The sequence below is a fragment of the Xylona heveae genome (assembly GCF_001619985.1).
Source record: "Xylona heveae TC161 unplaced genomic scaffold L228scaffold_4, whole genome shotgun sequence".
NCBI lineage: Eukaryota > Fungi > Ascomycota > Xylonomycetes > Xylonales > Xylonaceae > Xylona > Xylona heveae.
The window spans coordinates 2,028,754-2,054,564 of NW_017264196.1; the positions used below are offsets into that span (position 1 = coordinate 2,028,754).

Sequence of the window (25,811 nt, forward strand, 5' to 3'; positions counted from 1 at the left end):
TCACTGCCTTTAAGTAACCCATCTTATTGCTTTCAAGCTTGATCAGGTTGCAGTATAATTGAACGGGAGCCCATTGGATAATGTTATAAGCAGTTGGTGGCTGTTTTAATGGGGGAAAAACGAAATTGCTCATGTTTTAGAATCTGGGTTCTGGGGCGGTCAAGCCCTTTCCTGCTGTGGCCAAGAACTAATCTGCCTTAACGTAATTTCGTGGCGCATCGGCAATGACCACAGTAAAGGGCCTTCCCTTTCAATAGTTGCCCTCATGGAAATTGATGAATAAAACCCTTTACTACAAGTATTGAGGATGCGCGTGGTTAAATCGACTACCATGGCCACGACTGGGGCCATTTGTCCAAACTATATGATATGGCCTGGCCCCGTCGCTTGTTTAGATCTACCTACAGTATGATCCGTCGCTTTGATCCTTGCCAGACCCAGGTGGACCTTGTCGTCATATTTGATGGAAATTTTCACCAACCTAACGACGCAAAAAGCATGACAGAAAACCATTATACTCGGTAATAGAACCTCTCTTCGCCTTTTGCCACAATGCTGCGCCACTGTCCAATATTTCAGGTTCCGTAGACCCAGAAAGGGCCGTTCGAGACAGCGTATGCCAAGCCCTACCGACATGATCCCCTTGACTGACAGGAAATTACCCTCATTTCCAGCGAACCAATAGCCTTTCTGGAATATCTTGGATATACCTAGGTCATGTGGTACAGCAATAATGTAGGATCTGGTAGGTAAGGTATAAAACTATACCATATTGTGCTCAATGGTACCTGCGTGGACCAACAAGCAAGGGGGACGACATGACGTTTGAGACAGTTCAGGAACAGGCAATGCCAAGCGAACCATGCACGGACCATGCACTCGGTTAATCTTCCACATGAGGTCATGCAGCTGTAAGAGTAAGTTAACCAAGTTACTGTGTTTGATGTCTTAGTCCATCTTTTTCGCGTCAAGTCTCGTGATTTTCACTCTTCATCATGTCTTTGGATGAGCAAAATGATTGCGTCTTTTATTCAGCATCGGCTGGCGATGCTGGGATTGGGCTTTTCGCTGCCGAGCCCATCTCCCCGGGCCAAGAGGTCCTGTCGATCCGGAGACCCTTGATCGAAGTTGTCGAGACGAGCAGGCTCAAGGATACTTGCTCTAATTGCTTTGCATGGGTACCCAAGTCTCCCATCAACTCCAGAGGAAGCCGACTAGAAGGCGTAAAGCTCAAGCAATGTACTGGATGTCGAACAGTGGCATACTGTGGCAAGGTAAGTGCTTATGATGTTTGCTCATGTGTCGCCCGTTCATGCAAATAAATATTTTGAGCGTTTTGGCTTTTGCGTCTAGCACAATCCTGAGAGCGCGTTTCTGGAATCAAGAGGATTTTTTTTTTTTTTGTTGAATATGTTTGCAATGATTCTCTTTGATCGTTGGATTATTGTCTTCTTCCGTTTTCTCGCCCTATCTGCTTGAGATTTAGTTTCATGATCATAAGAGAAGTAAATGAAACCCTGACAATTTCGATACAGGCATGCCAGACAGAATCCTGGAAGACCCGCCACAAGTATGAGTGCAAGCTATTTGCAAAAGTATTCCCTAACATTTTCCCAACCGCTCTCCGAGCTGTTTTGCAGCTTCTCCTTCTTCGGGAAAAAGGTGCATGGTCAGAAACCGAGTGGCAGTCCGTTCTAAGGCTCCAGGACCATGTTGATGACTTTCGGCGAGCTGGAAAGTCATGGCAGAGTATCGCACTCATGTCGAAAGGCGCACATGTCTACTCTGGTACAAGTCTCCGTGAAGATCATGTTCAGGCGCTCTTGGGACGAGTATGATATATTCCCCATAGATCATGTCAACCAAAGATGCTGATATACGATATCCAGGTTTTGACCAACTCTCTGACCCTTGTCACGCCAACTTATGATCCCGTTGGAATTTGTTTGGATCCCTTGGCAGCTTCGTCGAACCACTCGTGTGAATACAACACCGTCGTCACTTTTGACGGCCCGCAGGTGTCGATGCGGTCTCTCCGAGACATTCCCAAAGATGAAGAGATAACAATATCTTATATTGACTGTACCAATTCGATATCCATTCGTCAGTCAGAGCTCTCCAAACGCTATTTCTTCACCTGCAATTGTCCCAAATGTACCAGTGGCCCGACTCAAAGGGAAGATGTGTTCCTCAACACAGAAATCAGCCGGTCAGAAGCTGAGGCTGCTGAAGCTGAAGGTTTCTCCCTCTTGGAGGATGCAAATCAATCTGCTGATCATCTGACTGCATTTAACAAGCTCGAGTACGCAATGCAGTTTATGCGGAAGCGTTCCCATTTATGGTCATTTGATAGACAGCCCTGGCCATCGATGCGTCAGCGGATGAGCGTCAGCTGTATCTCCCTTGGGAAATGGGACTTGGCCCTCGGCCATTCCCTGAGGACATACTTTGACGTTGATCCCATTCTATTCCCTCCACCTTTTCATCCGGTGCGCTTGGTCCATAAGTGGACCTTGACAATGCTTGTCTTGCATATTTCTCAGTTGTCTGCCGAAAAGGACCCTTCGGTTGAGAGGCTCCAGGATTTGGATCTCAATTACGGAAAGATTATATGGGGATTGATGATTGAAGTGGAGAATAATGTCGACCTCAGTCATGGACCAAAGAGTACATTTGCCGGTATTGTGAAGGAGAAATTCGAAGAGATCCGGACAGACATGACAAGAAAGGATAACGCTAAGCTTCACTTCAGCCGGGATGACCTTGATGCAGAATGGAAGAAGCTGAGAGAGGTGGCCAGTCAATTGGGGACCTAGCGCCTTCACGGCTTATTATCTCCATGGCGTTGCGTTGAGCTGCCATCTGGAATTCAAAACCTTGTGGCCTCAATTATACGGCTCGAGCAGCACTGGCCTGGGAGGTTGGCATCCGCTGAGACCCCTTCTCTTGTTGGGCCTTTTTTTTTGGCGATGCTTTTTACCTTGACCTTCACTGCACTATCCAATCAGACTAGTCGGTGATGATGTCGTCCTGAAAGGCTAGCTGCTACAGTCACATTTGCACCTTTTTTGCCGCTTTCGACACATAATTATTCGTCCAGGCGTCCCAAACGGTGCGTTTTTGATTCCGCCATGTTCTCTGGGCGGAAGTTTGCATCACACAGACCACCCCAGGACGACTATTTAATCCCCCTTCCTCGCCCCCCTCGGACTCGGTTCATCTTCTCTACTTTCGTCTCATCCGCGCTCAATCTTTTGCTTTGAGCCAACTGCATTTGCATCTCTTTCTCTTCCCCAAATTCTTCTCAATTTCTCGTTGCACTTAGTCAATCAAAATGCCTGTCCAAAGCAAACTCTGCTCAGGACCCGCCGGCAACGGTGCCCCTGTTGCTACTACTGGCAACGGCCTTGCCTTCTTTTTACCGCTAGCGAAGAAGGAGACTAAGGAGAGGTAAGTCTCGCACTCCCGTCTTCTTCCCTGACCTCTACTCGTTGTCCAAACTTTTACATTCCATCTTACTCGGCGGACTTGCTGATAGTCACAGCATGCCTGATGAGGTGACCATGAATCAGATGATTACGGCCATGGTCTATGAATTTGAACGCCTTAATCTTCCCATCCCCACTGGCCTCATCTCTGGAATTTCCCACCAGAATCGCACAAAAGCTGCTATTGAGCATAACCTCAGGCCCTTTAGACGCGCTGCGGACAACCTCAAAAAGATTCTGGCTCAAAACCCTGATGCCTTCCCGGCCAAAATTACTCAACGTAAGCGCAAAGCGCCCGTTGAGAAGCCTGCCGAAGCGGTTACCAATGAGCAAGTAGCCAAGGCTGAGGAGCAAGTTGACGCTGAGGACGAGCTTGACACCGAGGATGAGATCCCGTTCCAGGCGCCGGTGGCCAAGATGATGAGGACTGCCGAGGGCAAGAAGGCTGTTTACTCTCACCCTCAAGCGGAGTAAGCAACCGTCCTACAGTAAGTCCTCCTCATCCTCTCGCCGTCTCACTTTCTTATGCTAACCTCTACATTTGCAGGCTTCATTTTCAGCCTCTCGCTTCCCTCTCGCGTCTGCAATTTGTCGTTTGAGGATTCCTGGGATTGGACTGAACATCTGGAGCACTGCCTTTTTTTACGAGATCTGATCAGGTGATTTGACTTTTAAGCTCGAGATTTTTTTCCTTTGTTATTGAAACTTGCGTTGATTGTATTTAAGCCTATTGTCAAGGCCGGATTGTTAAATGGGAACTCTCTACTCTTTCTAACTTGTCTCCGTAACCTTCTTTACTCTTGACTTGTTTACTCTACGTAGCACTCGCCCTGGCATGACTTGATATCCTCAAGCCTTAATACCTCTTGACCTTTAGATTGTATACTTGAGCTGTGTGCTATATATCCTCGTTTATGTGCCCAAGGAACCAACAACATATGAAGGACATCTACGTCTACGTCTCAACACCACACTCGCACACTCGCATCCTCATCCTCGTGCTCGTAGTCCGTGGATTGTAGAGGCGAGGCGTGGACCGTGGTATACAGCTCAAGCTCACGTCTCGCCAAACAAACAACATTCACCACAGCCCACAGCCCACGGCCCTCCCCATTCCCCATTTCGCGTTCCCTTTTTCTTGGGGTTCAGTGTTCAGTGTTTATGATTCATGGCTTTTCGGCTTTCGGGCTTTCGGGCTGCCGGCTTCGGGCTGCCGATTACCTGCCACCAGCTGTCGGCTGTCGACTGTCCAACTTCTTTCTCATGAATCATGATATACTAGTTAATACGGCTCGCTGAGTCGTTGGTATTCACGTTGACGGTTGAATCAACCACCGCCGCACCGCCGCACCGGTCCACCGAGTACGGACATTCAACCAAACTGGGAAGTCTGGGGACCTGGGAACCTAGGAGTCTGGGAGTCTGGGAGTCTGGGTCTCTGGGACACCTTCCTGTAGCTCGGAGTCGGTAGCTCCCCAAAGTTCAAACGAAATACAAACACAAGGAGTCGTGAATAGATGGTTATACCATCCAATGGCTAGAAGAATAGATAACCAGATGCGTTAAGTCATGTATATCCCATTGACCAAGGTAGATAAAATAAATAAGCCGATTGCCAAAAAAACGATGATAAACCTACAAAAATAAATGATAAAAAATACAAAAAATTAAATAAATAAAATAAAAATTAATAATAATAAATAACAACGCCAAGCCCATCTAATTTATGACAATGTATGCAAATCCACAGGACAATATCCTCTCAGCGCTTTAATTCCCTCTGTGAGTCTGGCCATGGGCAGACTTGTCGTCCGCTCGTCGTTCTGCTTGAATCTGAATACGTTTTTGCCTGCCGCTTCCCCTGCTCCCGAGGCCTCGTGACGCTGGGACTCGGACTCGAGCTCGGACTCGGAGGGAGACAAGTAAGATGTATATGCTGTTTGGAGTGCGTGGCACCATTCGTAGAGAACTTTGTCTTGCTCGTCGGGAGAAGAGATGCTCGGGACGAGGATTGCGGGTTCGGTGTCGTCGACGGCCTCGGCGGTCTCAGCCGTCTCTGAGAGCTCGGTGAGACGAGGTTGAGCTTCGACCAGCGCTTCGACGACGTCATTGACGAATGTGGAAATACGACCGCGTAGACGCTCGCGACCGTCGTCGGGGCGGGTATGAGCGGCGTCGAAGATGGGAAGGAGACGGTTGAGAATGGACAAGGTTTCTGGTGAGAGCGACGGGTCCTCGGTATCTGAAGACGAGGAAGAAGAAGAGTAGGAGGAGGAAGACTCGGAGGAGGAGGAGAATGATGACTCAGAGAATGAGGAATCTGAAGAATCCGAAGCATCTGAAGAGGGCGAAGAAGAAGATGACGAGAAAGAGGATGAAGTAGACGAAGAAAAGAAAGGAGAGGATGCCAGAACGCCAGATCCTCTTGACAGGCTGGAGAGGAAATACACAATCTTTTCAGCAACTTTGGTGTCTTTTTCAGCGGACAAGGCGTCGAGGAGGAAAGAGAGCAGCTGCACTGTAGGGTTCGAAGAAGTCGACGTGTACGACGAGTATGAGGAGCCCGACGAAGATGTAGAAGATGACTCGTGGGACACATTTCCAAAATGGTTTACAAGCGCGGTGAGACCAGCAGGATTATTTTGCACTGCAGACCCAAGAACAAGGGCGGCATTGGCGCGGATGTTTGCGTCTGGGCTGCTCTGCATGAGTGTGAGAAGAGAAAACACAGTGTCTTGAGACGAAAGGAGTCGGTGGCCCCAGTATATCGAGTGCGCTAGTTCCTCGAGTTGATCGAGTGCTGACATGATGTTTTCTCCTTCGGGGATTAGGTGGTCATCGCTATAAGCAGACGAAGAAGATGACGGGGAAGAGGATGAGGAAGAGAGAGGAAGAGAAGACTCTACCGTCTTGGTCTCGCCAAGGACGGTTTCCACAGCGACATTGAAGATGTCGTGTTCCTCTGATTCCGGAGGGGCTGGCTTGATCTTGCCGTCGTTAGAGTATGACGGGGGTTTCTTTCCAGACTTTTCAAGCATGGATTTGTGCTGCTCGTCCTTGTGCACTTGGCCAAGAACAGGCTGGATTTGTTCGGCTCCAGAACCGATTCCGGATTCGTAATCATCGTCCTCGTTTGCAATGACTGCGACGGCGCGGTTGTTTGTGCTTTCGTCCAACGTCATTCGAACGACCCCGTCTTGGTCACTTGAAGGATCAGCATCCATGTCGGTATTGATGCGTCCTTCCTTTTTTCCCGTCTCTAGATTCATCCGCAGATGTATTCCTGCTGGGATATGTTGATCGTCGTGTATGGTCTGAAAGTCTTCTGTCGGTTGGAAGACGCGAGGGTAGCATGTTGGTACAGCCCCTTCAGGTGAGGGATGACATATTATGTCATTGTCTGAGGCTTTTCCGCTGTGTACAGATGGTTCTTGGCTCGATGCATTGGAGAATGAGGCAAACAGCAGAAGGGAGAGAATGGATAGAGATGATGAGAGACGCATTTTCGTCCTTTTATAACGAAACAAGAAAATTTAAAAAGACAAAAGAAGGAAATAAAGAAAGAAAAGAAAGAAAAATAACAAGCAGTAATTATTTCCAGACTTCTGAACAAGGGTTAAAATCCGAAAATGATATAGTCCAGGACACGACGAGAACAGAAGAACAAGGGACTGAGCAGTGAAAATGTGTCAAATGCTTATTTTGAGAGAATCACAAATTTCAACATAAAATAAAGATAAATTCAAAAAAAGATAGATCCAGACTTTCATAGGAAGGAGATGTAAAAGGCAGACAACTCCAGTTTAGATTTGAATGTTGAGAAAAGTGTCAAGAATAAAAGCAACGCTGTCCACTTCTTTGAGCAACGCTGGGTTTCGATCCGAAGTTCTACCGAGGATTGCAGTTAATTTGATGACTAAGCAATCCATGCTCGTCGTCTCCACTGTCACTTGTGTGATTGACGGCAACCAACTCCACTAGAGCGACTACTTATCCGTTACCCCAGAATCTGTTGAATCTGTGGGGACTCACTGGCAATTGTTTATCAAACTCCCACAATTATACTTCTCTAGACTCCCACGTATATCATCTTCAAGATAAATGAAATATGCGAGGACTACGTATCAATCATAGCCGTCTTGCCGCACAGTCATCACGAAGACTACCCTGCCAACTCCAGCAACGCTACGCCAGCTCGGCATCGCACGGACATGGAGAGCACGGCGAACACGGCCATGGACACCCAGCGCCTGTCAATGAGCCTTTAGGTGTACGTTTCTTTACAATATGTATTCACTTTGCTTGAATTCCTATTTGCTCAAATATGACGTAATGTTTTGGGTTGCTTCGATAGCTTGGTGTGTTGAGTGGTGTGAATAACCTCAAACTCCTAATTCCCCGCACTCGCCATCATATGCTCTCTGATTTCTTGTTCAATTTAAATCTATCGGAAATATCAATTATCAGTCAAACAAGTCAGCTCATATCTCACAAAAGCAAGCTAACATATTACGAAATAACAGAAATCATTCTACTTTACCATCGCCGCCGTTCCGTTAAGTTACCTTCTATACGTATTATCCAGGGGCGCCCAGGAGGACGGCAAGACTGGCCAACAAACAAAGCCACTATTTACGCGCGTCATCGACTCGTACTCGGACTACAAGGAACGTTGGGTCACGCGGAATACTTTGCATACGAATATGATGGAGCAAGCGGCGTTTGACCGGAACTTGTTCCAGAGCGCGCCAAAGAGCAAGGCAGTGGACTTGCGATTTCCCGAGTACGTCCATGCCTTTTCTTTACCCTTTATCTCGAATTAATCCGTGCAACTTTTCAACTTGCTCTATTTTATATTGCTCTTAAATTATTTTCCCCGAACCTCAATTCGTTTTTGGGCGATTAGAGATGCACCACCTGCGTCATACATCCCAAACCATGATCCCCAAAATTAACAACTTCTGCTTTGGTCTAGAGTATTTAATACCGGATCCCCATACAATGTCCCTGCCGGGAACGGCGGCGGTAACATTGACGAATTAATCGCGCATTACGAAAAGAAGAATTATGAAGATAATGAACGGAAACTGCGGGCTCTGCAGGAAGGGAAAGTTGTGCCGCGCAATTGAGACACGGGCGTATTATTTTACCACTTAGTCCTTGATTTTCTGTTTAGCTTTCTCCGGTTTTGAACTATATTATGATGGAGCCTCTGCATTCTGCGACTTGGTTTAATTAGACTAGCACTTTGTATCTATTCGCCGACCTGATTTTCACAAGATAGGTATAAACAATATCATCTCGCATTTTAACCAAATCCTTGAGCAAACAACCAAGTAAGAAAATGCTCCTCTGCAAGAACACATCTGATCAATGCACGAGTATATCTAGATTGATTGTATTATGTAGTAGACTGGGTATTTACTGCAGAATAAATGTATGACTGCAGAACATGATATGATACTGCGACTCTGCGCGATAGTGCCTAGATAGTTATCGAATGAGGTGTACTTTATACTACTGTTATAGTGCCCCTGAAATACCATGAAGACCGTGAGACCGTGAATCCACTGTGTTTCTTATTCCTCCCATGTTACCCCGCTTTTATTCCTTCTCAAAATAGTAATAATAGTAATGCACGCTCAAGAAACCAGCTGCTCAAGGGGTGACCAAAACAGTGTGTGTCACGGAGGGGGGATAAAAAGTAGAGAAGAGTACAATTAAGACTATTATCTTCAAGAAGAGGAATATCTTCAAGAAGAGGAAGGGGCGGGAGTTGGAGCAGGAGCAGGAGCAGGGGCAGAAACAGGTACAGGTACAGGAGTAGCGCTATTTGATGCGGACGTGACGGCTCCAACTTGATCTTGTTGTTGCTGTTGCTGTTGCTGTTGTTGCAAAACCTGGGGACGCCATCTGGCAAGTAATTTTGCAGCAGAGGAGCGCGCGTCTTCGTCTGATTGCATTGAAGGATATACGTTAGCTTTGAACATGTACCCGGGTGAGTGGAACAAATGACGGCATAAAAGGAAGAAGAAGAAGAACAATGGGGAGATGGTTAAGAAATGAAAGCTGGGCGACAAATCTCGGAAAGGACTTACAATTTCTCCATAAATCTTCTAGTGCATCTATGCAAATATCGCGAACAGGTGGGCGTAATAAGATGAGATAGCTGCAGATGATCAATGATCCTGTTAGTAAACCTGCCATGGTGGAAAGAAAAGTAGGAGAGAGAAAAAAAAAGGAGAAACGAACTGCAAGGAATTGACTGCCAGTGAAACACGTTCTGGATCGCCGGCCAACTTCTTTACCCTCTCCAAGACTGCTTCGCTCACGGCGGGCATTTCGGAAAGTAGCCGGATAAGCATCTTGTCTTTTGCGTCAAGATAGGGCAGGATTCCGTCTATAATCTTCAAGGCCCACTTCTCATATGTAGGCTGCGGGTCGTTTCCATTCTCTTTCTGGACACGCTCGTTGTACCACTCTTCGTTGAGCCAGGCAATTGCGATATCCATGCGTCGACGGAAATCTTCGATGAAATACAGATATAATGCATCGCGAATGGAATCGCTCAGGCTAATGTCCGTCGATTTCGTCATGGAAGTGGATGGTCCATCTTCAGTCTTGATGTTGGCTTCCGGGTCGTAGTCATCGAGTCCAGTGGATGCCCGTGTGGCCAAACGAATAATGACTGTGAGCCATGCTTCGCGATCGTAACTGCTTGCCGCTAGCCGGTTGATGCCTGTTTTGGTCTTTTTGCTGACTGCTGATCCAGACTCATCAAGCATATTCATCATGCTAAAGACTCGCGCGACAGTGCCTCTGCCAATATTTGCGGTTTCGTCTTGACTCATTGGCGGAGGCGGGGGCAGCTCAAATTGCCCAAGCGCGACGTCTGGTGGCGCGTACGTGTCTTCAGGTTCTTCAACGTCATTGTCGAGCTTGTTCATAATCTGTTCAGGATCTTCGGTAGGTTCGAAATCCGGCTCATATGCCTCGTCATCTTCATCGACTGGTGCCGCTCTTGGTGCCGCTCGTTGTTGCTGTTTTACATAGGTGTCGTATCGTGCTCGAAGACCCTGTCCACAGGTTAGAGCAGGTATAGTTTATTTGAATGGCGCTGTTAAACTCACATTGATTGCTGGGTCTAGGACTTTCTGGTCTAGACGATATAGGACTGGAAGTGCAATCTTGATAACAAGGTCGATCGGGAGCTGCGACACGTCAAATGACCTGAATGCTTCGTCTCTTGTCAAAGTGAAGAGCTGAGCATAACTTGCAGGCCCTGGCGGTAATGGTGGAACCGTAATTGTTGGGGTAGGTGTATCAGGAACACCCGCTCCAAGGCGCAAACGCTTGGCTTGATCCAGCCCATCGGTAGGTTCAATCGGGGGTCCGCGCTTCCGATTGGCATCATCGAAGAACTCGAGTCGCGACTGCGCCATTCGCTCCATGTATTGATGTATCTTTCCGGCCAATGGTCCATTGGGATTCCTATAGAGCCTGTCAATATGACTCCCACGTAGTCCCGAGAGGAAAACTTCCCCACACACCTCTTATTGATATTCAGCAGCAGTGCCCTTGTTGTCCGCTCCATCGATTTTACAATAACCTTGACCTTTGACGTCAACGGCATAGAGGCTTGCTTGAGCGGGTTGAAGTTCAGTATGGTAGATATGATCTTGTTCGAGATGGAGGGACGAGAACGGATGAGACCGCCGAGACAGTTGAGAGTGGCGTTGACCAATATCGCATCACTGCAGCCGCCAAGTGTTAGTATTTAGATATCAAGATTCATCCTTCGTCGAAGCTTTTACGTACAGCGGGTTTTCATGGAACACATTTAGCATTCTATCCAGCAGCCCGAATGTTTCGGCCTCGAGGTTCGTCGTCGGGATCAGCGGATGATTTCGAGGAACAAGTGTTAAAGAGGTCTCAGATTGCTCAGCACGCTGTTCATCCTGTCAGTTTTATGGACATTGACATGTATACAGACATGAGGATTTTCGCACCCTTGGATCGGCCGGCGCACCCGGCGTTTGGACCTGAACAACACGCTGGACAAACTTGATGCAGCACACCCGGACGCCTGCAGGAGCCGTATCCCACCTTCGTAGAATGTTTGACTTGATAGCAGCCATCTTCTCCCATGTTGGCGCATCATCAGGATTCGCAATTCTAAAAACAGATCTCTACATCAGACGCTGGTCCAAACTGACAAAACCCTGAGTGTGCCAGAAAGCAAAAAAAAACCATACTCTCCTTATAAACAAACTCGTGCTTCGATATTGTTCGGAAATGCAGCTCACCTTCTGCATTCCGTCTACGATGGGAAGAAAAATGCAGAGGTAATCAAGGGAAAGGGTCGAACTATGACAAGAACACCTACATGTGTCTAAAAACCAAAGGGTATATGCTGGCTGAGGCTTGGACCATGCTCTTGATCACGGAAGCATCCTCGCTGGGCAATTCCAATATCTCCTTTATCGTCTGCAAGACTAATAGACATAACTGCTGTTTCTGCTCCAAAGAAAGGCCCGGTGAAGCAAAGGTTTCGGCGAGGAAATCTGCACCCCAGCGACGGAGCTCGACACGGGCATGAGCACCAACAATGGGGAGGATACCCTGAACGATCTGCGAATAAAAGGCAGAATCGCCGAGAACCAGCTTGCGAGCTGCATCGAGCTGCGCCAGCTGGTCCGCTACTGATGCCAGCGGCTGGCTCATGTTGATGTACAGTCGTGTCTGTTAAGGATGCGGGGACCGGATGTATTAGGTAAATGAACTCGATATCAAATATTCGTAGAGTGTCTCTCTCTGCAGAAGTATCAAGTTGCAAATCTGATAACCCGGCTGTCAGTTCCCTCTACTCTGCTGCAGCTGAATAGTTATTGATTGTTGTCGGCGTAAAGCGCATCGAATCTAAGCATCGTAAATCTATTGCATCGACTGTAATTCGTATGGATGACGGTAATTTGATGGCTTCAATATCGAAATGCAGTGGAGGGTATCTCTAGATATAACGAGGTGATTTTGACGTGGTTAATGGACGAAGAGAAAGTTGGTAAAACGCGTTGTCAGTTCAAACAACTACACGCTGGAAGTGGTGCAGCCCAAAGAAGCTTGTCGCTGTCTCTCCACAAGCGAAAGTCTTCGCCAAGCCCCGACTGGCCGATGGTGATTTGAGTCCCCTCGGTCCGCCTCTCTATCAACTCCTAGTAATTAATCACCTTCATTCACCATCCTATTGCTTGGTTGCACTTAGCTCTCTTGCGTATACTCACAATGCCTATGTACGTCCTTGGTTCGATTGATTGTCCGTTTCTCTCCCAATTTTCAATGGGACCCCCTCACAATGTCTGGTCGTCGCATGATATTCTTTTCCGACTTGGCCGCATTTTCCAACGATCATGAAACTTTCTGCTAATGCCTGCACCTTTACTACAGTATTCCCCGATCCTCCTACTACGATAGGCACTATCGCCAGGCCCCGGCGCTGGTTCGCGCTCGGAAGCCGTTTCTGATCAAGAACATTCTGACTGGTGGCGCCATATTCGCATTCGTTGCTGGTGTTTGTACGTCCGCCACAGCGCAGTCTCCTCTACTTCATGCCTGGCAGATTTCCTCATATGTGCCATTCAATGGCAGGAAAAGATTTATATAGCATTTCTATGAGGATACACCGTCTCATGTTAGACTCATGCTAATACGATTGTTTAAAAGACGCATTCACGATCCGCGCTGTCGCGCAAGACGAGTTCGAAGATGTAAAGGTCCCTGATGCGCCTTTGCAGCCGGCGCACGCCCCGAATGCCACACCCGTGCGATCGGCTGGTACGATTGGCAGCGCACCTCTAGCCAAATAATTTGTGGCGGTATGGGGCAGCTTCTCGTGATAGGAATCGGCGGAACCCTCTAGAATTGGTTTTACAACCGGTACATTATATAATAGGGGAAAGACGAGCGTTAGCGGAAAGACACGCGGAGACAAGCAAGCATTGGGAAGGCGTTTTCTTGATTTAAAGGGAAGGATAGTATTGAATCTCACAACTTATCTCTGAACTCTCTTATCATCCAGCAGAATTGTGAAGAAGCGGCCAAAGAGTTTTTACGCATACTTGTAGGTTGAAAACGTAGAATTATGGAAGTTTTTAAAGATATTTGAAGATACAAAGTTTTGCAAAATATGTACTCTATTTGTAGAATAATCATAGTGACAATCCGATACGCTTCTTTGCTTCAAGTTGTTTGCTCTTGGATCCAGCCACTGTAGCAGACTTTCTCGCCAAATGTAAACTTAAAGTGTAATGGCAGTAACCAAGATGGCAAAACAACACTATTCAAAACGCTCAGACTTTTCCAATTGGTTGCAGGACGGGACAGGAGCAGAGCTCGGTGTGCATTTGGTGCAAATTAAAAGATGCAACTAGTAAACGCAGAAAATAAAATAAAAATGGCGATATCGAACGAGACAACAGCAATAGCAGTTTCAGGACGCGAATGCAAAGATGCGATATAATGCAACTATGCTCAGCTTTCAGCGATCAATGCATTCGCTAGATCTTAAAAGGAGCTGCGCAGCTAGAAATTGGATGCCGCTGTCGCCTTGACGGGGAAAAGTAAAGCGGGGTGGAAAGATGAGAAACACTAAAAGCATTCAACACCGCCTGATCCGTCTAACGCGTGTAAATGATTGGGATATCGAACATAAGGAAAATCTTGAAAAGGAGATAGATAAGGAAATGTTGGTGAGAACGTAAGCCTGCTCAGGTAGCGGCCATTTGCCGAGTAAGATTTTACATCCTCTTCATTTCAAAGTTCTCGGTCTGAGCCCGTCTAGGAGGCTGCACCCAAGAGTGCTGAGGGCCAGGGGCTTCTGATTCATGCACGGCCTGGGGACTCACAACACCGCTTCTCGGGTCAACACGGCTAGGTTCTCCGACCCCCTGCTCGAGATCAGGCTGGGCGCCCTGGGCACGTTCGCGGGAGTGGCCGAAGAACCGGTTGCGGTGGGTGGACTGATTGCTGCGGTTCCGGATAAGAGAGTCCATCGATGCACGTGCCTTGTTCGAGGAGGTGCGGGAGGTAGTGCGTGCGACTCCTTCCTCGGGAATAGTCTGTTCATGCGACATTCTCGAGCGAGAAGGCGAAGAACGGTAGTACTCGGGGATTCGGACGCGGGGAGTGTCCTCGTGGACGTCTGACATGGCATCCGCAGCGGCCATGGACTTCATTCCAAGAGAGAAATCCACTCGCTTGCTCATTGCCGACGCAGACTCGCCCCGAGCACGCGAGCTAGAGGGGCCCCGTCGCAGAATCGAAGGGTGTGAGTGCAGAGACTGGTTGTCATCGGCGGTGGGAGATTGAGGCCCGTCGGGGCCACCGGCAGCGGCACCAGCAGGCGCAAGCGGAGGAGCCATAACGTTTTGCAGATAGATCGGGTGGCCTTCGCGCTGTCCGGGCCAGCGCATGCGGGGACCCTCAATGCCACACTCTTGCATGGAGACCATGAGCGCGCAAATAAACTTGTTGCGACGCATGAGACGCAGACCTTCATTCTGCCAGTTGGACTTGTAGAAGAAGATGACGTTGAGAGTGATGGAGTGGCATTCGTATACTTCCCGAAGTTCAGTCAAAATGTTGCGCTGGAACTCACGCTTTTCCAATGCGACAAACTCGACGAGGCGGTTGCGGAGCTCTTCGATCTGATCCAAGGTGGTACCAAACTTGATCGTCACAGGGACAGCCTCTGCCAGGCCGCCGGAGCGGCGCTGGTTGAGGATGAACAAGGTGTTGAGATAGCTGTTGGGTGCTTGGACAATGTGGCCCTCCATCTTCTTGAATTCGGTATAGAGCAGAGCAATCTCCTTCACAAAATAGTCGTCTCCGCGGCCAGAGGCGCCTGTGTTGCCGTAGACGGAAACGCGGTCGCCGACATCAAAGGGGTGCTTGACGAAAACGAAGATGACCGAGGCCAGGAACTCTTGGGCGGTACCGGAGAAAAGCCAGGACAGAGCAAGGACGCTAGATCCAAGCGAAGTGAGAACGCCAGAGGCAGCCGTCGAGATGAGCGAAATGAGGACCAAAACGGTAATCAACAGAACGACGAAGAAGAGAACATCGTCCAATTTCCCAATGACCGAATCCAGGTCCTTGAGGGAGGCAGTAATGGACTTTCTTTCGCGGCCAATTTCGACGCAGACGGCTTCGAGTTCTTCCATGGAGATATCGCCGTTAAGATCCTTGTCGAACATGGTGAATGCTGCTTCGGCTTCGTCCTCGTTATCAAAAGCAAACTTGAGATCTTCAGCAGAGACAACTTCACAGTCCTCCTTGGCGAATGTGCGGTAGAGCCGACGCGCGAGAACCTGGCTACCTTTGGTATTGCCCAAGAGCGTGAGGACAACCTGATGGGGGTGAGTGCTCTTGTTCAGCGTTTTACCGGTAAAGTCACCGGCGACTTTGCCGGCAACGTCGCCAATCCTGTTCAATGCATCCTTGGTGTTCTTCTGCGCCTGGTTCAACATGGCCATTGGCGTTCGCGCGCCCGACGTCAGTCCAGATCCCTTGGCCTTCTCTTCAAATTCCGAGTCGTCCATGGCAATCTTTTCCTTGGAAAAGGCATACAGCTTAACCAAGCTTCCGATTTGGAATTTGTTCAGCTCAATGCGATCAGCATAGGTTCGCAAGTGGAAGCTAATGGCAATAAGTTGAATGATGACCTTCTCAATCAGGTTGAGGACGGTGCCCACAAAGATTGAGATGATAATCTTGTTAACGACCTTTTGCCAAGTTTGAGCAGTTATGCCAACCTTAGGACGCTGGTGATGTTTCATGATGGGCAAGAAGGAGATCATGATACCGAGCCACCATAAGAACAAGGTTGCCGGAATCTCGAGTTGCCTTCCCATGTCCCTCCATTTCTTGGCGCTGTTGGTGAACAAACTGGCAACCATACCGATGGGATAAGGCAAGCATTTTGCGACAATCTAGATGCAATTAGTCAGCCAAATTCGATGATTTTCTTTTTTCCGGCCAAAGATGAGGCTACTTACTCTTCCGGCCCAGAGAGTAAGCCAGACAATCAGGAGCCAAACGCAAAACCAGTCCATCTTGACGCCGCCAATGTAGGCATTGTGGAACAGAAGAGAACCAAGCAAGAGGGGGATCAGAATGGCGATGGCGACCGGTAGAATGTAGGTCAGATATCTGAAGATGATGTTTGAGTTGTGAATCTTGATGCACATCTTGGCAAAGTTCGTAGTAGGATTGGCCGGTGGATGGTACACAGCCGCTATCTCGTGGACAGGAACAGTGTTGACGTCGAATTCATCCACCTGGGAGTTTCTAGATTTGGAGCGGTTCAAAGACCGGGACCGCTCGAGATCTTCGTCAGCACGGATAGCATCTTGTTCTGCTCTGAGCACTTCCAAATCATCGTCGAGGCGATGGCTGTCCGCGCGCGATTGTCCCGTGTTTGAAACTATTGGGTGCAAGTGGTCGTTTTGGTCATGGTATTCATGATGTTCATATTGATCATCGATGTCGGCATGCTCATTGTGAATGGAGCCATCACCGACAAAAGTGTGTTCCTCATCAGATGACCCTGAGCGGGGCTCTGGCATCTCGTAGGTCTGTTCGGGCCGGTCACGGTCGTGGTCGTAAATCGGTGAAGACATTTTGACGTCCGGCCGGTCAGTGTCGCGGCTGCCTTGAGGTGGTTTAATTATTCGAGTTATTGCCGCAAAACTCGATCAACGAGATTGATAGGGCGTTCCTGGGAATTACACCCTATGATGATTGAAATACAAAGGAAAGAGAAAACAGGAAACAAGAAAAAGAGGTGAGTGAACGAAGGGCAGTAAAGACAGTCTCTCCCTGGTTATTCTGGGGAGGAAAAAGAAAAATGGTTCAGGAATTGAGAAAAAAAGATCCTAAGGAGAGGGAAGAGCAGGAGCCACAAGTAGGTAGATAGGTCCCACGGATCAGAGTCCCTCACCCTCTCGGTGTCTCCCTGAGATTTAGTGCTTGGGTTGAAGATCTCTGGGTCCTGGGCTTAGGACGCGTATCACTTCTCTTTAGATCGAGCGGGTACGGTGGTTCGGTCCCTTGTGGGAACCGCACGTCCAGCGAAGAGCTCGGTCGTTTAATTATGGCGTCTGCACTTAAAAAGATTGGCCGAAATGATCACACATGTTAGTTCTTGGCATGCTCGAATCGAAGGGAGTCGGCGTGTGTCATCGGTCGCAACAACGGGGGCAATTCTGCAAGCCACCGGAAGCCGGCGTTGCTTGAGCGAATAGCCCTAGTCAGGGCTGCTTTTCTGACCGAGAGTTATTAGAATCCGAGAATAGAATACTCTGGTACTGACACGGCTGACCTTTGACGACCCATGGATGAGGGAAGATCCTTTTTGACCACTCAACCGTCGGTTACACGGGGGTCCGGTACAGTAACTGAATAAAGTACAGTTCGCTCCGTAACTACTCCGTACATTTATCTGTAATCGGGCAAAGCAATTGGCTCGTTCGCTGCAGTAATATTGCCCACCCTGACCCACACCCCCATCGCGACGTCACTTTCCTCATTTCTCCCCCCAAACTGCCTCCCTTTCTTTGTGTGCATCATTCTACAGTAGTCCTCTGTAGATCGCCAATGGATCTGTAGAGAAGCGTATGGGCTGCTTGCATCTTCACGCCAAACATGACCAACGACGCAACGTAGAGGCTCAACTGCGTCAATTTTCGGTGGGGGTCCATTGAGGGGTTGACCTCATAGTTCCCTTTGCCCTTTCATGCCTCCCACCGCTTTCAATTAAGTTATTGACACCGATTCAGATCCATTCAGCAAGGATGTCTTGGACTTTTTAACATCAAATACCTCTATACCAAGTATATCTAATCCCATATCTCATATCTCCCTCCTTACACTTCAAATCATGACAGACATGGTCGATGGGGATGCTCGTTTCCAATGTCCAAAAATAAAAATTCAATTTAGACCGAGTAGTAATCTGACAATTTTTTTTTTTTTTTTTTTTCCCAGTTATAATAATAATGACAGGACCCTTTATTCGCAATTCACCGGCTTAGCCAGGACAGTTTGGAAGAGGCCGCGTGCTCGCCGAGGAGGAAGATAAGACGTCACCCCAAGTTGATGGTGAGAATTTCCGCGCCAAGCTTAACCCAATGTAGCAGGGTGGCTGATAGTTCGGCATTTACCGGACGACATTCTTCTTTGATGCAGGGGAAAACGCCACTCCCCTTGTGCCCCCACCCAATTTTCGCTCTTTCAGCCTATCACCCACACGTGCTGCCACGACCTGCACTTGAGACCCTCTACACAACTATTACTAAGGTACTTTATATCGTAGATACTGTATTACTGTAACTTGTATACTCAAGGTTCAACATCAAACTCTATGCTGTCGTGCTGTGCCAGGCTCTGAGACCTGCAATACTTTTCCCGGTGTTAAACTGATGCGTGGGGGCTGGAGACACAGCGTCAAAAGCCTCTCACCCTGCCACGACATCTTGCGGCGGGACCCTGAGAAGGCTCTCTCAAATTCGATTACTCTTTTTACTCTTCCTTATCAAACCTTACCCTATGGTGGGTCCCTTTGTTCCATTTCTGTCACGTCAATCACAATAACATTACAAACATATACCTTAGGTAGTTTTGTGCATGCTAAGATCAGACGCTTTATACATGATCAATCTGCTATGACAAGATGCTATTATTTATTCGGCCAAACCGACAAGCAGCCTTGAAGCGTACGTACAGGGGCAGCATCGTAATTCTCATGACAACCTGCATTAATTACCATCCCGGTCATCTGCAGAGAATACAAAGCCTAGGATGATGATGTTTCTCATGTTCTATCGACCCAGTTTGGCTTGTCGATAGCTGAAATAATAAAATGTCTTGCACTAAACGCCACCAGGCCATACGGTCATGCTAATTATTAAGAGGATCATAGCAAATCCGCCAACATACTCGCATTGCAAAAGACAAGCTTCGTGATTCCCTTCAACACGAAGAGATTATATGCCGCTCTAGTTGATAACAAGGTGCTATTGAACCGTGAAGGATCTAAGGTTCAGGATTTTCCAATTGTTTCTCATCATGTTTACCGGTGTGTACTTATACGTGAAAGGGTAATGGATGCATGTTTATTACTACGGTAAGCTATCTGGTTAAGGTTGAACGGTAGGGCCGCCGTTGCATGGCTTTGAGAAGATCCTTTGGTTCATTCCAGAGATGCCAGAACTCAGTTCAGTATCCACGCTGAGACGAAGCATGGGAAAGCCAGTGGAGAAACCCCTGTGGCGTGCAGTAGTGTCAGTTGTCCCGCGATCTGGTGTCGATTCGGCGTTTCGTCCGCGCTTCCGAGGATCGAATGCCGGGGTTTCAGCAAAAAAAGGGGCTTTTCAGGGATGCGCCTGCTCGGTGGCTGACCCTACTCCCTCACCACCAAAGATCGCCAAATGGGTGACTATGTGTTGGAATCAAAAAGGGACCATCAAAGCTCTCTGCGATGTTTCATAGTAGACCAGGAAAGTATACCGAGCACGTACCATTTGTTGATTGGCAGCTATCGAAAAAAAGATTTTCCATGCAGCCCTTCAATCCCTGCTGTGCTGAAAATGAATATGCGGCGCGAATCAGCCAATTTGATCGAGGTCTTGGGCAAAGAATGATCTACATTAATGGACCGTGTACGCGCCTAATCGCCATTTGTTTCCCAGTGATATTCTCGTACGAGTAAATGCTCCATTGCAATGTGGAACCTCGGGAGTGCCTAGAACACGCTCATCGGCTCGCAAACGCGACATCTTTGCTCAAATTACTGTTCAGAGGCCCTTGCCTGGTGGCTAGCTTGCACTATTACAACTGATACTTGCCTGCTTGAAAGCCCCAAAAAATGACTTACGTGGGCTATAGCTGTTGTAGATAATAGGACCCCAATTTCAAGCTGGATCCGCCCGTGGACACGGGATTGGGGAACGCAGAGACACAAAACAATAAACCGCTCCTGAACAGGAAAATATATGATATGCTTCGCGAAGCAGTCAAGTGAAGGACGGAGGTACAGGTCAGCTTTAAACATTAAAATGGCTGGAAAATTAGAAAGGAAGCCAAACAAGCTGTTTGACCTAGGTAGGTTCGTTTGCCGTGAGTATGCACCTACTCGCTTCACGGATATCCCACCTACTGGGAGAACATGAGACTTCTTCCGAGTCTTCACGATCGCGTTCACCGCACCTGCCATAGATGCTGTGTGTAGGATTGTGGGCATTGTTCGCCAAATTGCCTAGGGTTCAATGACAAACTTGTGCTTCATTGATCCTCGGAACTCATCACTATTCACTCCCGTTCCTTCCCTCATCTAAAGTGAAGTGTAAGCGATCTAGAAGCAAGTGAAGCCCACCAAACGCCCATAGATGAAATAAAACACAGAAGAAACTCCACCAAAGCATCCATGCCACCAAGCAAGCAACATCAATTGAGACTGTTGAAATGGCAGCTGTGGCGCCGGAATTCGCGTTTCTGTCAATTTACCAATTCAGCCCAATAGCGGTAGGGGTTTCCCGCCTGCAAATGAACGCCCAAAATGCTAATATTACTGATTAGGCAGAAGAATTGAAGAGAAGCTTTGAGTAAAGAGACAAATTCCAAATTAGTTGTTGACCATTGCAACTAACGACTTCAGATCTACCGCATTGGGCAAAAGAGCCATATGTGAATACGACCGTAACAAAGACGTCCGTATAAATATCCTAAACAGGTTGCAAAAGGCAGGAACTATTACTAAAAGATTCCCAGCTCTTTTATATCAGGTTTCTAGATGCATCCGAACCACAGGCAGAGGAGATATTTTACTCGTTCATAGACGTCTTCAATAGATATATCCAAGCTGAGCTTGGGAACGAGGAAAGCCAGGTAAGGCACCTGTCTGCAAGGATATTATGAGCTTTAGTGACGCTCCGCGTCTGCAGGAGAGCACAAAAGTTAGGCGGCTGGAGGCTACGCTCCCTGAAAGATACGACGTCAGCGACGAGGATGCCGAAGAGCAGGAGGATGCCTCGGGTCAACACGAAGAGTCGTCCGTAGAAGCTTCAGAGGCGGGCGGCGATGCCTTTGTGCTTTCCTGGAAACCGCAAGACTTAAAACTTCCTTTGGTGCAGGTGTTCAGTGACGAAGTCTTGAGCAACATCGGGACCTTAACTAGTTGTGCGCTGTCCGTGGAACCAGGAAAATCGGTAATCGCTATTTCAAGTTCTAGTGAGCATGGACTGCAAATGGCTGAGTCTAGGTTAGACAAACTCTGGCATGACTCTGTAGGTGTTTCACGAGAAATCATAGGAGAAAGCAAAAAGAAAGCTCACAATTATAGTGCACACGTCCTCTCGCAATACACCTTATAAATTGCGAAGGTGAGGCAGACCATATGTCACAGTTCTTCCCTCTCAAGAAGCTCGAGAAGAGACTTACCAAAACCACCCTGGTTGGCCATGTGCCTCATCTTCACAAGAACTTGCCCAATCTACTCGTCTTGCGGATGCTTAAGCTCGACAAATCAAGCCAGCAGTATCTTGTAACTAAATATAAAAATCAGCCAGTTCTGCCGGAGGGGAAAAGGACGACAATGCCGCGCGTTTGGGGCGGATTCGTCTTCAAACCAGCTGGAAGCAGTATACCTTATAGACTTCATCCGCCACCACTATCGCGTCCTCAATCACCGCAGAAGGTCCCTCAAACTCCTATTGCCACTGAACCTGGCCACGGACGCGGCATGACGGCAGAGAAAGCCGCCCAGGTGCAACAGTGGGTTCAGCAGGGTGCTGATGCTCTTGAAGACCCGTTTACTGCGGATCTTCCAAGTCCCAATATAGAGGAGAGTTTGGAGAAGGCCAAGAAATCGGAAAGCGAGGAGCAATCGCAGACTCTTCTGAAAACTGATTTACATGCAAATTCAGCCGTCCCAAGCCAGACTTCACCGCTCGAGCAAACTGTGGAAGATCCTCGTCTTGACGAGATTATACCCCCAACCAAGCCAGTTGCATCCTCTCATCCAAACGTACCTCGTAAGCGGTATGGAAAGATTAGAATCCCCAAGGGAATGAGATCAACGATTCCTGAGCCCGAGCAAGACCCAGAACCATTGCCGTCTTTGGGGGATGAATTGGCTGCAGAAGCTCTACCGTCAGATTCGAGTGCAGTTCAGGACCGAGCAGATAGTACCGCAGATGTATCACTGGCACGCCGCCCAGCATCATCTCGGCAGGCATCCTCAAATTCCTCGCGGCGATCAACGCCGTTTCAGGAGGTTCGCGCCTTTCATCCGCCATCTGAACCGATAACGAATGGTCCACTTGTCCGGACCATTTCGTCGGCGGCACAGGAAATTCCATCTAGCGAACCGCATCTGAAACCCTCTGCGACGACGTCTGAGAGAGCATCCGCACAAGCATCCATTTCCGGTAGCCTAGTTGATCTGCTTGAGTTTCGTGATGCATCGAGCCGCGAAGACACTGGATCACAGACTGAGCAGCCATTGTTACTAGACCTCGCAGACGATGGAAGAGGTTCGAATGGTGGCATCGCGAAAGGATTGCTCGCTGGTAGTTTGCTTCCTTCTCTGAATACAGCGCCATTGATTCCAAGGGTTGCGTCGAGATGTGAAAGTCGCGCATCTAGGTCGTCCAAGCTCAGCTCAGAGCAAAATATTTTGGGGGAGCGATTGCAAGAAACAAGTGAGGTAGAATCGCGGACTTTTAGAAAGACTATGGAACAACAAAAAGCCCCCGAGGATGAAGATTTTACCAACTTGGAGAAAAACATTGCGCAAGCTCAAACAGACGGCATGAAGCTATTGGAATATGCACAAACGTACAGCGGAGAGATCAAACTTCAGGTTGACATTGGGAGGATCCTAGTGGATGGGGTTCAGAAAAAGTTTCGAAAGATGCCATTCGTGGATGAAGAGTTTGAGGAAATTTTCGCAGGCGTTCAGGGTCAAAATGGGCCACTGCCTACGGCATCATTTGTGAAGATGTAAGCAACTGCCATGAAAGCAGGCTGGTGCCACTGCTAACACGATTACAACGTACAGGCTTACTACATCCTTTATTGACGCAGAGTTCATTACAGACTTGAAGTCTGCTGGTGGTCAGCGTCTTTTTCAAGATACACCCCATGAATATAGGATCACATATGAGTTCAATTGTCTGATGAGAGATAATACATCCATGTAAGTAAAATCGAGGAATATGGCTTTGCCAATCGGTTGAGAGTTCAGTTTTCTAACATACCGCCTAGTATGATTGAGGTGGATGAGGATCTGGAATTCGAGGTATTTAGCTGAGAGACCTCACGTTGTCCCTTCATTCAGTTGCTAAATATAATACAGGTTAAAAAGCATCCCACTACCCTCGGAACCATATACACTCATTTTCCGAAACGGTAGGCTGTCAACTTTGTATTGCATGTGTTCTCAACACCACTAATGTTTCGTAGAAGTTGGGACACGCGACTGGCATTGACAGGAACGGACTTTGTCACGGACGCCGAAGTTTCAGAGGGTCCGATCAAATCTATTGTCAAGAATATCAATATTCCGTAAGTTCGCCCCAGCAGTACTTTTCCCTCTAGTGGCGAATGTGAGTAATTGACTATGCCCCCAGCCCTGGACGAACATGTCTCGACCTCGTGACGCAAATCAATGGCAAGGCACTGCGCATTCAGAGTGTCATGCTCCGGCGGCAAGCGAATTATGCTTCTCGACAATTTCCTCATGTTATGCTCAATGTGACAGAGGTCCAAGATCTCTGTATCCAGGTCAATAAAGACGACAAGGACATGGTCCGGGCATGCGCGATGCCTCAAGAGCAAATGGTCAATGATGACCGCCTCTGGTACGAGGTTGCAGTTACAAGTAGCCGCGCAGACGAAGTCTTTCGAGAAAATCTCAACATCCCGCCGGGGGATATGGTTAAATGGTCCCCGTCTGAGTTTGTGGACAAGGACATATTCGACTCTCTCATTCGCGTCGCCAGTGATGTAGTCCAGCGGATCGATTCGGTTGGTCTCAATCAGCCAGGCGTCCTAGCTTCTGGTCCCAATCGCAGCGACGAGAGCGCAGGGCCCCCGCCGACTCTGCATCTTCCTGTCGCCCCGCCGATGGCATCAGTAGCGACTATTGGTCCTAATGGTGAAATCCGTGCTGGTAGAGATTTCTGGTAGGATATTCTTTACGGAAGTACGAACAATATATGCATTCTAGGCGCTGAAAAAAAAAAGTTGTTCAAAAATGCATTTGGTCTGGATTACTGCTTCCCCCCTCCCTAAACTGCTTTATTTCTTCCGTGCATTTCGAGCATTTCTAGCAGCGTGGTTACGACTGATGACCCTCTTCAAGAATTACCCCGTAAACTAGGTACCTTGGGCAGCTTCAAATAATATTTACGTAGAACAAGCAGACATCCCTGTTACAGTACTTCTTTTGATGAGAATGATGAAGTGATTGGGTGGGTGGTTTGGGACCGGCGACGCAGAGCAGGCCATTTCTACACGGTCGTTTCGGGCATTCTTACAAGTGTGAGATATCATGGCTGTCATAATACCGCAGCATCCATCTCTCGTTATTCCCATACAGAGGTTTATAGCTCATGGACGTCGCTGACTGCCAGGATCCGTATTTAAGAAACGGGTACTATCTCTTGAAAGTCTAGAATCTCTAGATACATTAGATAGAGTAGCTTCATTTCTTAAGCTCTATTTTCTAAATGTTTCTCCCGCCTCCATATTCGTGTTTTTAGCTCTGTTTTTCGTCGCGCTTTCTATTCTGCGCATTGGTCTTCTCTTTCCTTTTTCTCTCTCCTTTCCTTTTCTTCCCCCTCTCCTTTTCTTCCCCGTTTCCGTTTCCGCTTCCCTGTCTCCTGTTCCCCGTTTCCGCTTCCTGCGGGAGGATACGTAACAAGATATGTGACAAGATATGTAACAAGATACTTGCCGCAGCTGACTATCACATCGCTGATGCGGAAGTTGTTGAAAATGAGGTCCTTTTATTGACTAAAAAGGCTGCGATGATGAAAATAAAGTAAAAAAAAAAAAAAAAAAACAGACTACCTCCACACGCGAAGCGGCAGAAACAGAGATTCGTGAGACTGACTAAACTAGGTAGCTCAGAAAGCTATAAAGTCCCATGAGGACCATGAAATCCATGAAATCCATCACTCCCGTATTTGCATTGCCCCCGCGACCTTGGTCCGCATCCCCGCGCGTGTTTATGCAATTAAAAAAAATGAGTTTGTCATGTCATGG

At 47.9% G+C, this 25,811-nt stretch overlaps 8 protein-coding genes across 8 annotated transcripts; 5 read left to right on the forward strand and 3 right to left on the reverse strand.

Annotated features, from left to right (window-relative positions):
- Positions 1-970: 970 nt before the first annotated feature.
- Positions 971-2,955, forward strand: L228DRAFT_260559 (SET domain-containing protein). The gene is made up of 3 exons (XM_018334271.1): positions 971-1,274; positions 1,536-1,832; positions 1,890-2,955. The coding sequence occupies exons 1-3, from the start codon at positions 996-998 to the stop codon at positions 2,814-2,816; spliced, it is 1,503 nt and encodes a 500-aa protein (XP_018189350.1). The 5' UTR covers positions 971-995; the 3' UTR covers positions 2,817-2,955.
- Positions 2,956-3,368: 413 nt separating this feature from the next.
- Positions 3,369-4,251, forward strand: L228DRAFT_246643 (hypothetical protein). The gene is made up of 2 exons (XM_018332464.1): positions 3,369-3,976; positions 4,036-4,251. The coding sequence occupies exon 1, from the start codon at positions 3,546-3,548 to the stop codon at positions 3,960-3,962; it is 417 nt and encodes a 138-aa protein (XP_018189351.1). The 5' UTR covers positions 3,369-3,545; the 3' UTR covers positions 3,963-3,976; positions 4,036-4,251.
- Positions 4,252-4,932: 681 nt separating this feature from the next.
- Positions 4,933-7,099, reverse strand: L228DRAFT_124332 (hypothetical protein). The gene has a single exon (XM_018329033.1). It carries the CDS (start codon positions 6,989-6,991, stop codon positions 5,213-5,215), a length of 1,779 nt encoding a protein of 592 aa, XP_018189352.1. The 5' UTR covers positions 6,992-7,099; the 3' UTR covers positions 4,933-5,212.
- A 368-nt stretch (positions 7,100-7,467) lies between these two features.
- Positions 7,468-8,794, forward strand: L228DRAFT_246645 (hypothetical protein). The gene is made up of 3 exons (XM_018332465.1): positions 7,468-7,758; positions 8,012-8,271; positions 8,464-8,794. Exons 1-3 carry the CDS (start codon positions 7,597-7,599, stop codon positions 8,615-8,617), a joined length of 576 nt encoding a protein of 191 aa, XP_018189353.1. The 5' UTR covers positions 7,468-7,596; the 3' UTR covers positions 8,618-8,794.
- A 224-nt stretch (positions 8,795-9,018) lies between these two features.
- L228DRAFT_246647 (mRNA cleavage and polyadenylation specificity factor complex subunit) lies at positions 9,019-12,547 on the reverse strand. Its single transcript, XM_018332466.1, has 8 exons — positions 11,875-12,547; positions 11,498-11,663; positions 11,307-11,437; positions 11,039-11,242; positions 10,619-10,979; positions 9,741-10,564; positions 9,587-9,657; positions 9,019-9,441 (listed from the first exon to the last, which is right to left on the reverse strand). The coding sequence occupies exons 1-8, from the start codon at positions 12,210-12,212 to the stop codon at positions 9,242-9,244; spliced, it is 2,295 nt and encodes a 764-aa protein (XP_018189354.1). The 5' UTR covers positions 12,213-12,547; the 3' UTR covers positions 9,019-9,241.
- Positions 12,548-12,709: 162 nt separating this feature from the next.
- Positions 12,710-13,584, forward strand: L228DRAFT_246648 (hypothetical protein). Its single transcript, XM_018332467.1, has 3 exons — positions 12,710-12,778; positions 12,933-13,060; positions 13,209-13,584. Exons 1-3 carry the CDS (start codon positions 12,771-12,773, stop codon positions 13,349-13,351), a joined length of 279 nt encoding a protein of 92 aa, XP_018189355.1. The 5' UTR covers positions 12,710-12,770; the 3' UTR covers positions 13,352-13,584.
- A 697-nt stretch (positions 13,585-14,281) lies between these two features.
- On the reverse strand, positions 14,282-17,164 carry L228DRAFT_267765 (hypothetical protein; the record flags this gene model as incomplete). Its single annotated transcript, XM_018335029.1, has 2 exons — positions 14,282-16,474; positions 16,541-17,164. The coding sequence occupies 2 exons, from the start codon at positions 17,162-17,164 to the stop codon at positions 14,282-14,284; spliced, it is 2,817 nt and encodes a 938-aa protein (XP_018189356.1).
- A 3,724-nt stretch (positions 17,165-20,888) lies between these two features.
- L228DRAFT_282485 (hypothetical protein) lies at positions 20,889-25,091 on the forward strand. The gene is made up of 11 exons (XM_018336002.1): positions 20,889-21,065; positions 21,120-21,145; positions 21,199-21,250; positions 21,312-21,428; positions 21,485-21,826; positions 21,883-23,543; positions 23,602-23,739; positions 23,808-23,841; positions 23,899-23,951; positions 24,006-24,107; positions 24,173-25,091. The coding sequence occupies exons 1-11, from the start codon at positions 21,006-21,008 to the stop codon at positions 24,729-24,731; spliced, it is 3,144 nt and encodes a 1,047-aa protein (XP_018189357.1). The 5' UTR covers positions 20,889-21,005; the 3' UTR covers positions 24,732-25,091.
- Positions 25,092-25,811: the final 720 nt, after the last annotated feature.

What these genes read in the sequence shown, in the direction of transcription:
- L228DRAFT_260559 (XM_018334271.1), top strand. Translation starts at nt 996, where the DNA reads ATGTCTTTGGATGAGCAAAATGATTGCGTCTTTTATTCAGCATCGGCT. An exon ending in CAGTGGCATACTGTGGCAAG is followed by an intron (nt 1,275 to 1,535) that starts GTAAGTGCTTAT and finishes ATTTCGATACAG; the next exon opens with GCATGCCAGACAGAATCCTG. An exon ending in TTCAGGCGCTCTTGGGACGA is followed by an intron (nt 1,833 to 1,889) that starts GTATGATATATT and finishes TACGATATCCAG; the next exon opens with GTTTTGACCAACTCTCTGAC.
- L228DRAFT_246643 (XM_018332464.1), top strand. Translation starts at nt 3,546, where the DNA reads ATGCCTGATGAGGTGACCATGAATCAGATGATTACGGCCATGGTCTAT.
- L228DRAFT_124332 (XM_018329033.1), bottom strand. Translation starts at nt 6,991, where the DNA reads ATGCGTCTCTCATCATCTCTATCCATTCTCTCCCTTCTGCTGTTTGCC.
- L228DRAFT_246645 (XM_018332465.1), top strand. Translation starts at nt 7,597, where the DNA reads ATGCGAGGACTACGTATCAATCATAGCCGTCTTGCCGCACAGTCATCA. An exon ending in CTGTCAATGAGCCTTTAGGT is followed by an intron (nt 7,759 to 8,011) that starts GTACGTTTCTTT and finishes ACGAAATAACAG; the next exon opens with AAATCATTCTACTTTACCAT. An exon ending in GTGGACTTGCGATTTCCCGA is followed by an intron (nt 8,272 to 8,463) that starts GTACGTCCATGC and finishes GCTTTGGTCTAG; the next exon opens with AGTATTTAATACCGGATCCC.
- L228DRAFT_246647 (XM_018332466.1), bottom strand. Translation starts at nt 12,212, where the DNA reads ATGAGCCAGCCGCTGGCATCAGTAGCGGACCAGCTGGCGCAGCTCGAT. An exon ending in CCTTTGGTTTTTAGACACAT is followed by an intron (nt 11,664 to 11,874) that starts GTAGGTGTTCTT and finishes ATCTGTTTTTAG; the next exon opens with AATTGCGAATCCTGATGATG. An exon ending in CTGGCAGTCAATTCCTTGCA is followed by an intron (nt 9,658 to 9,740) that starts GTTCGTTTCTCC and finishes GATCATCTGCAG; the next exon opens with CTATCTCATCTTATTACGCC.
- L228DRAFT_246648 (XM_018332467.1), top strand. An exon ending in CGCATTCGTTGCTGGTGTTT is followed by an intron (nt 13,061 to 13,208) that starts GTACGTCCGCCA and finishes ATTGTTTAAAAG; the next exon opens with ACGCATTCACGATCCGCGCT.
- L228DRAFT_282485 (XM_018336002.1), top strand. Translation starts at nt 21,006, where the DNA reads ATGGCAGCTGTGGCGCCGGAATTCGCGTTTCTGTCAATTTACCAATTC. An exon ending in ACGGCATCATTTGTGAAGAT is followed by an intron (nt 23,544 to 23,601) that starts GTAAGCAACTGC and finishes TACAACGTACAG; the next exon opens with GCTTACTACATCCTTTATTG. An exon ending in ATGAGAGATAATACATCCAT is followed by an intron (nt 23,740 to 23,807) that starts GTAAGTAAAATC and finishes CATACCGCCTAG; the next exon opens with TATGATTGAGGTGGATGAGG.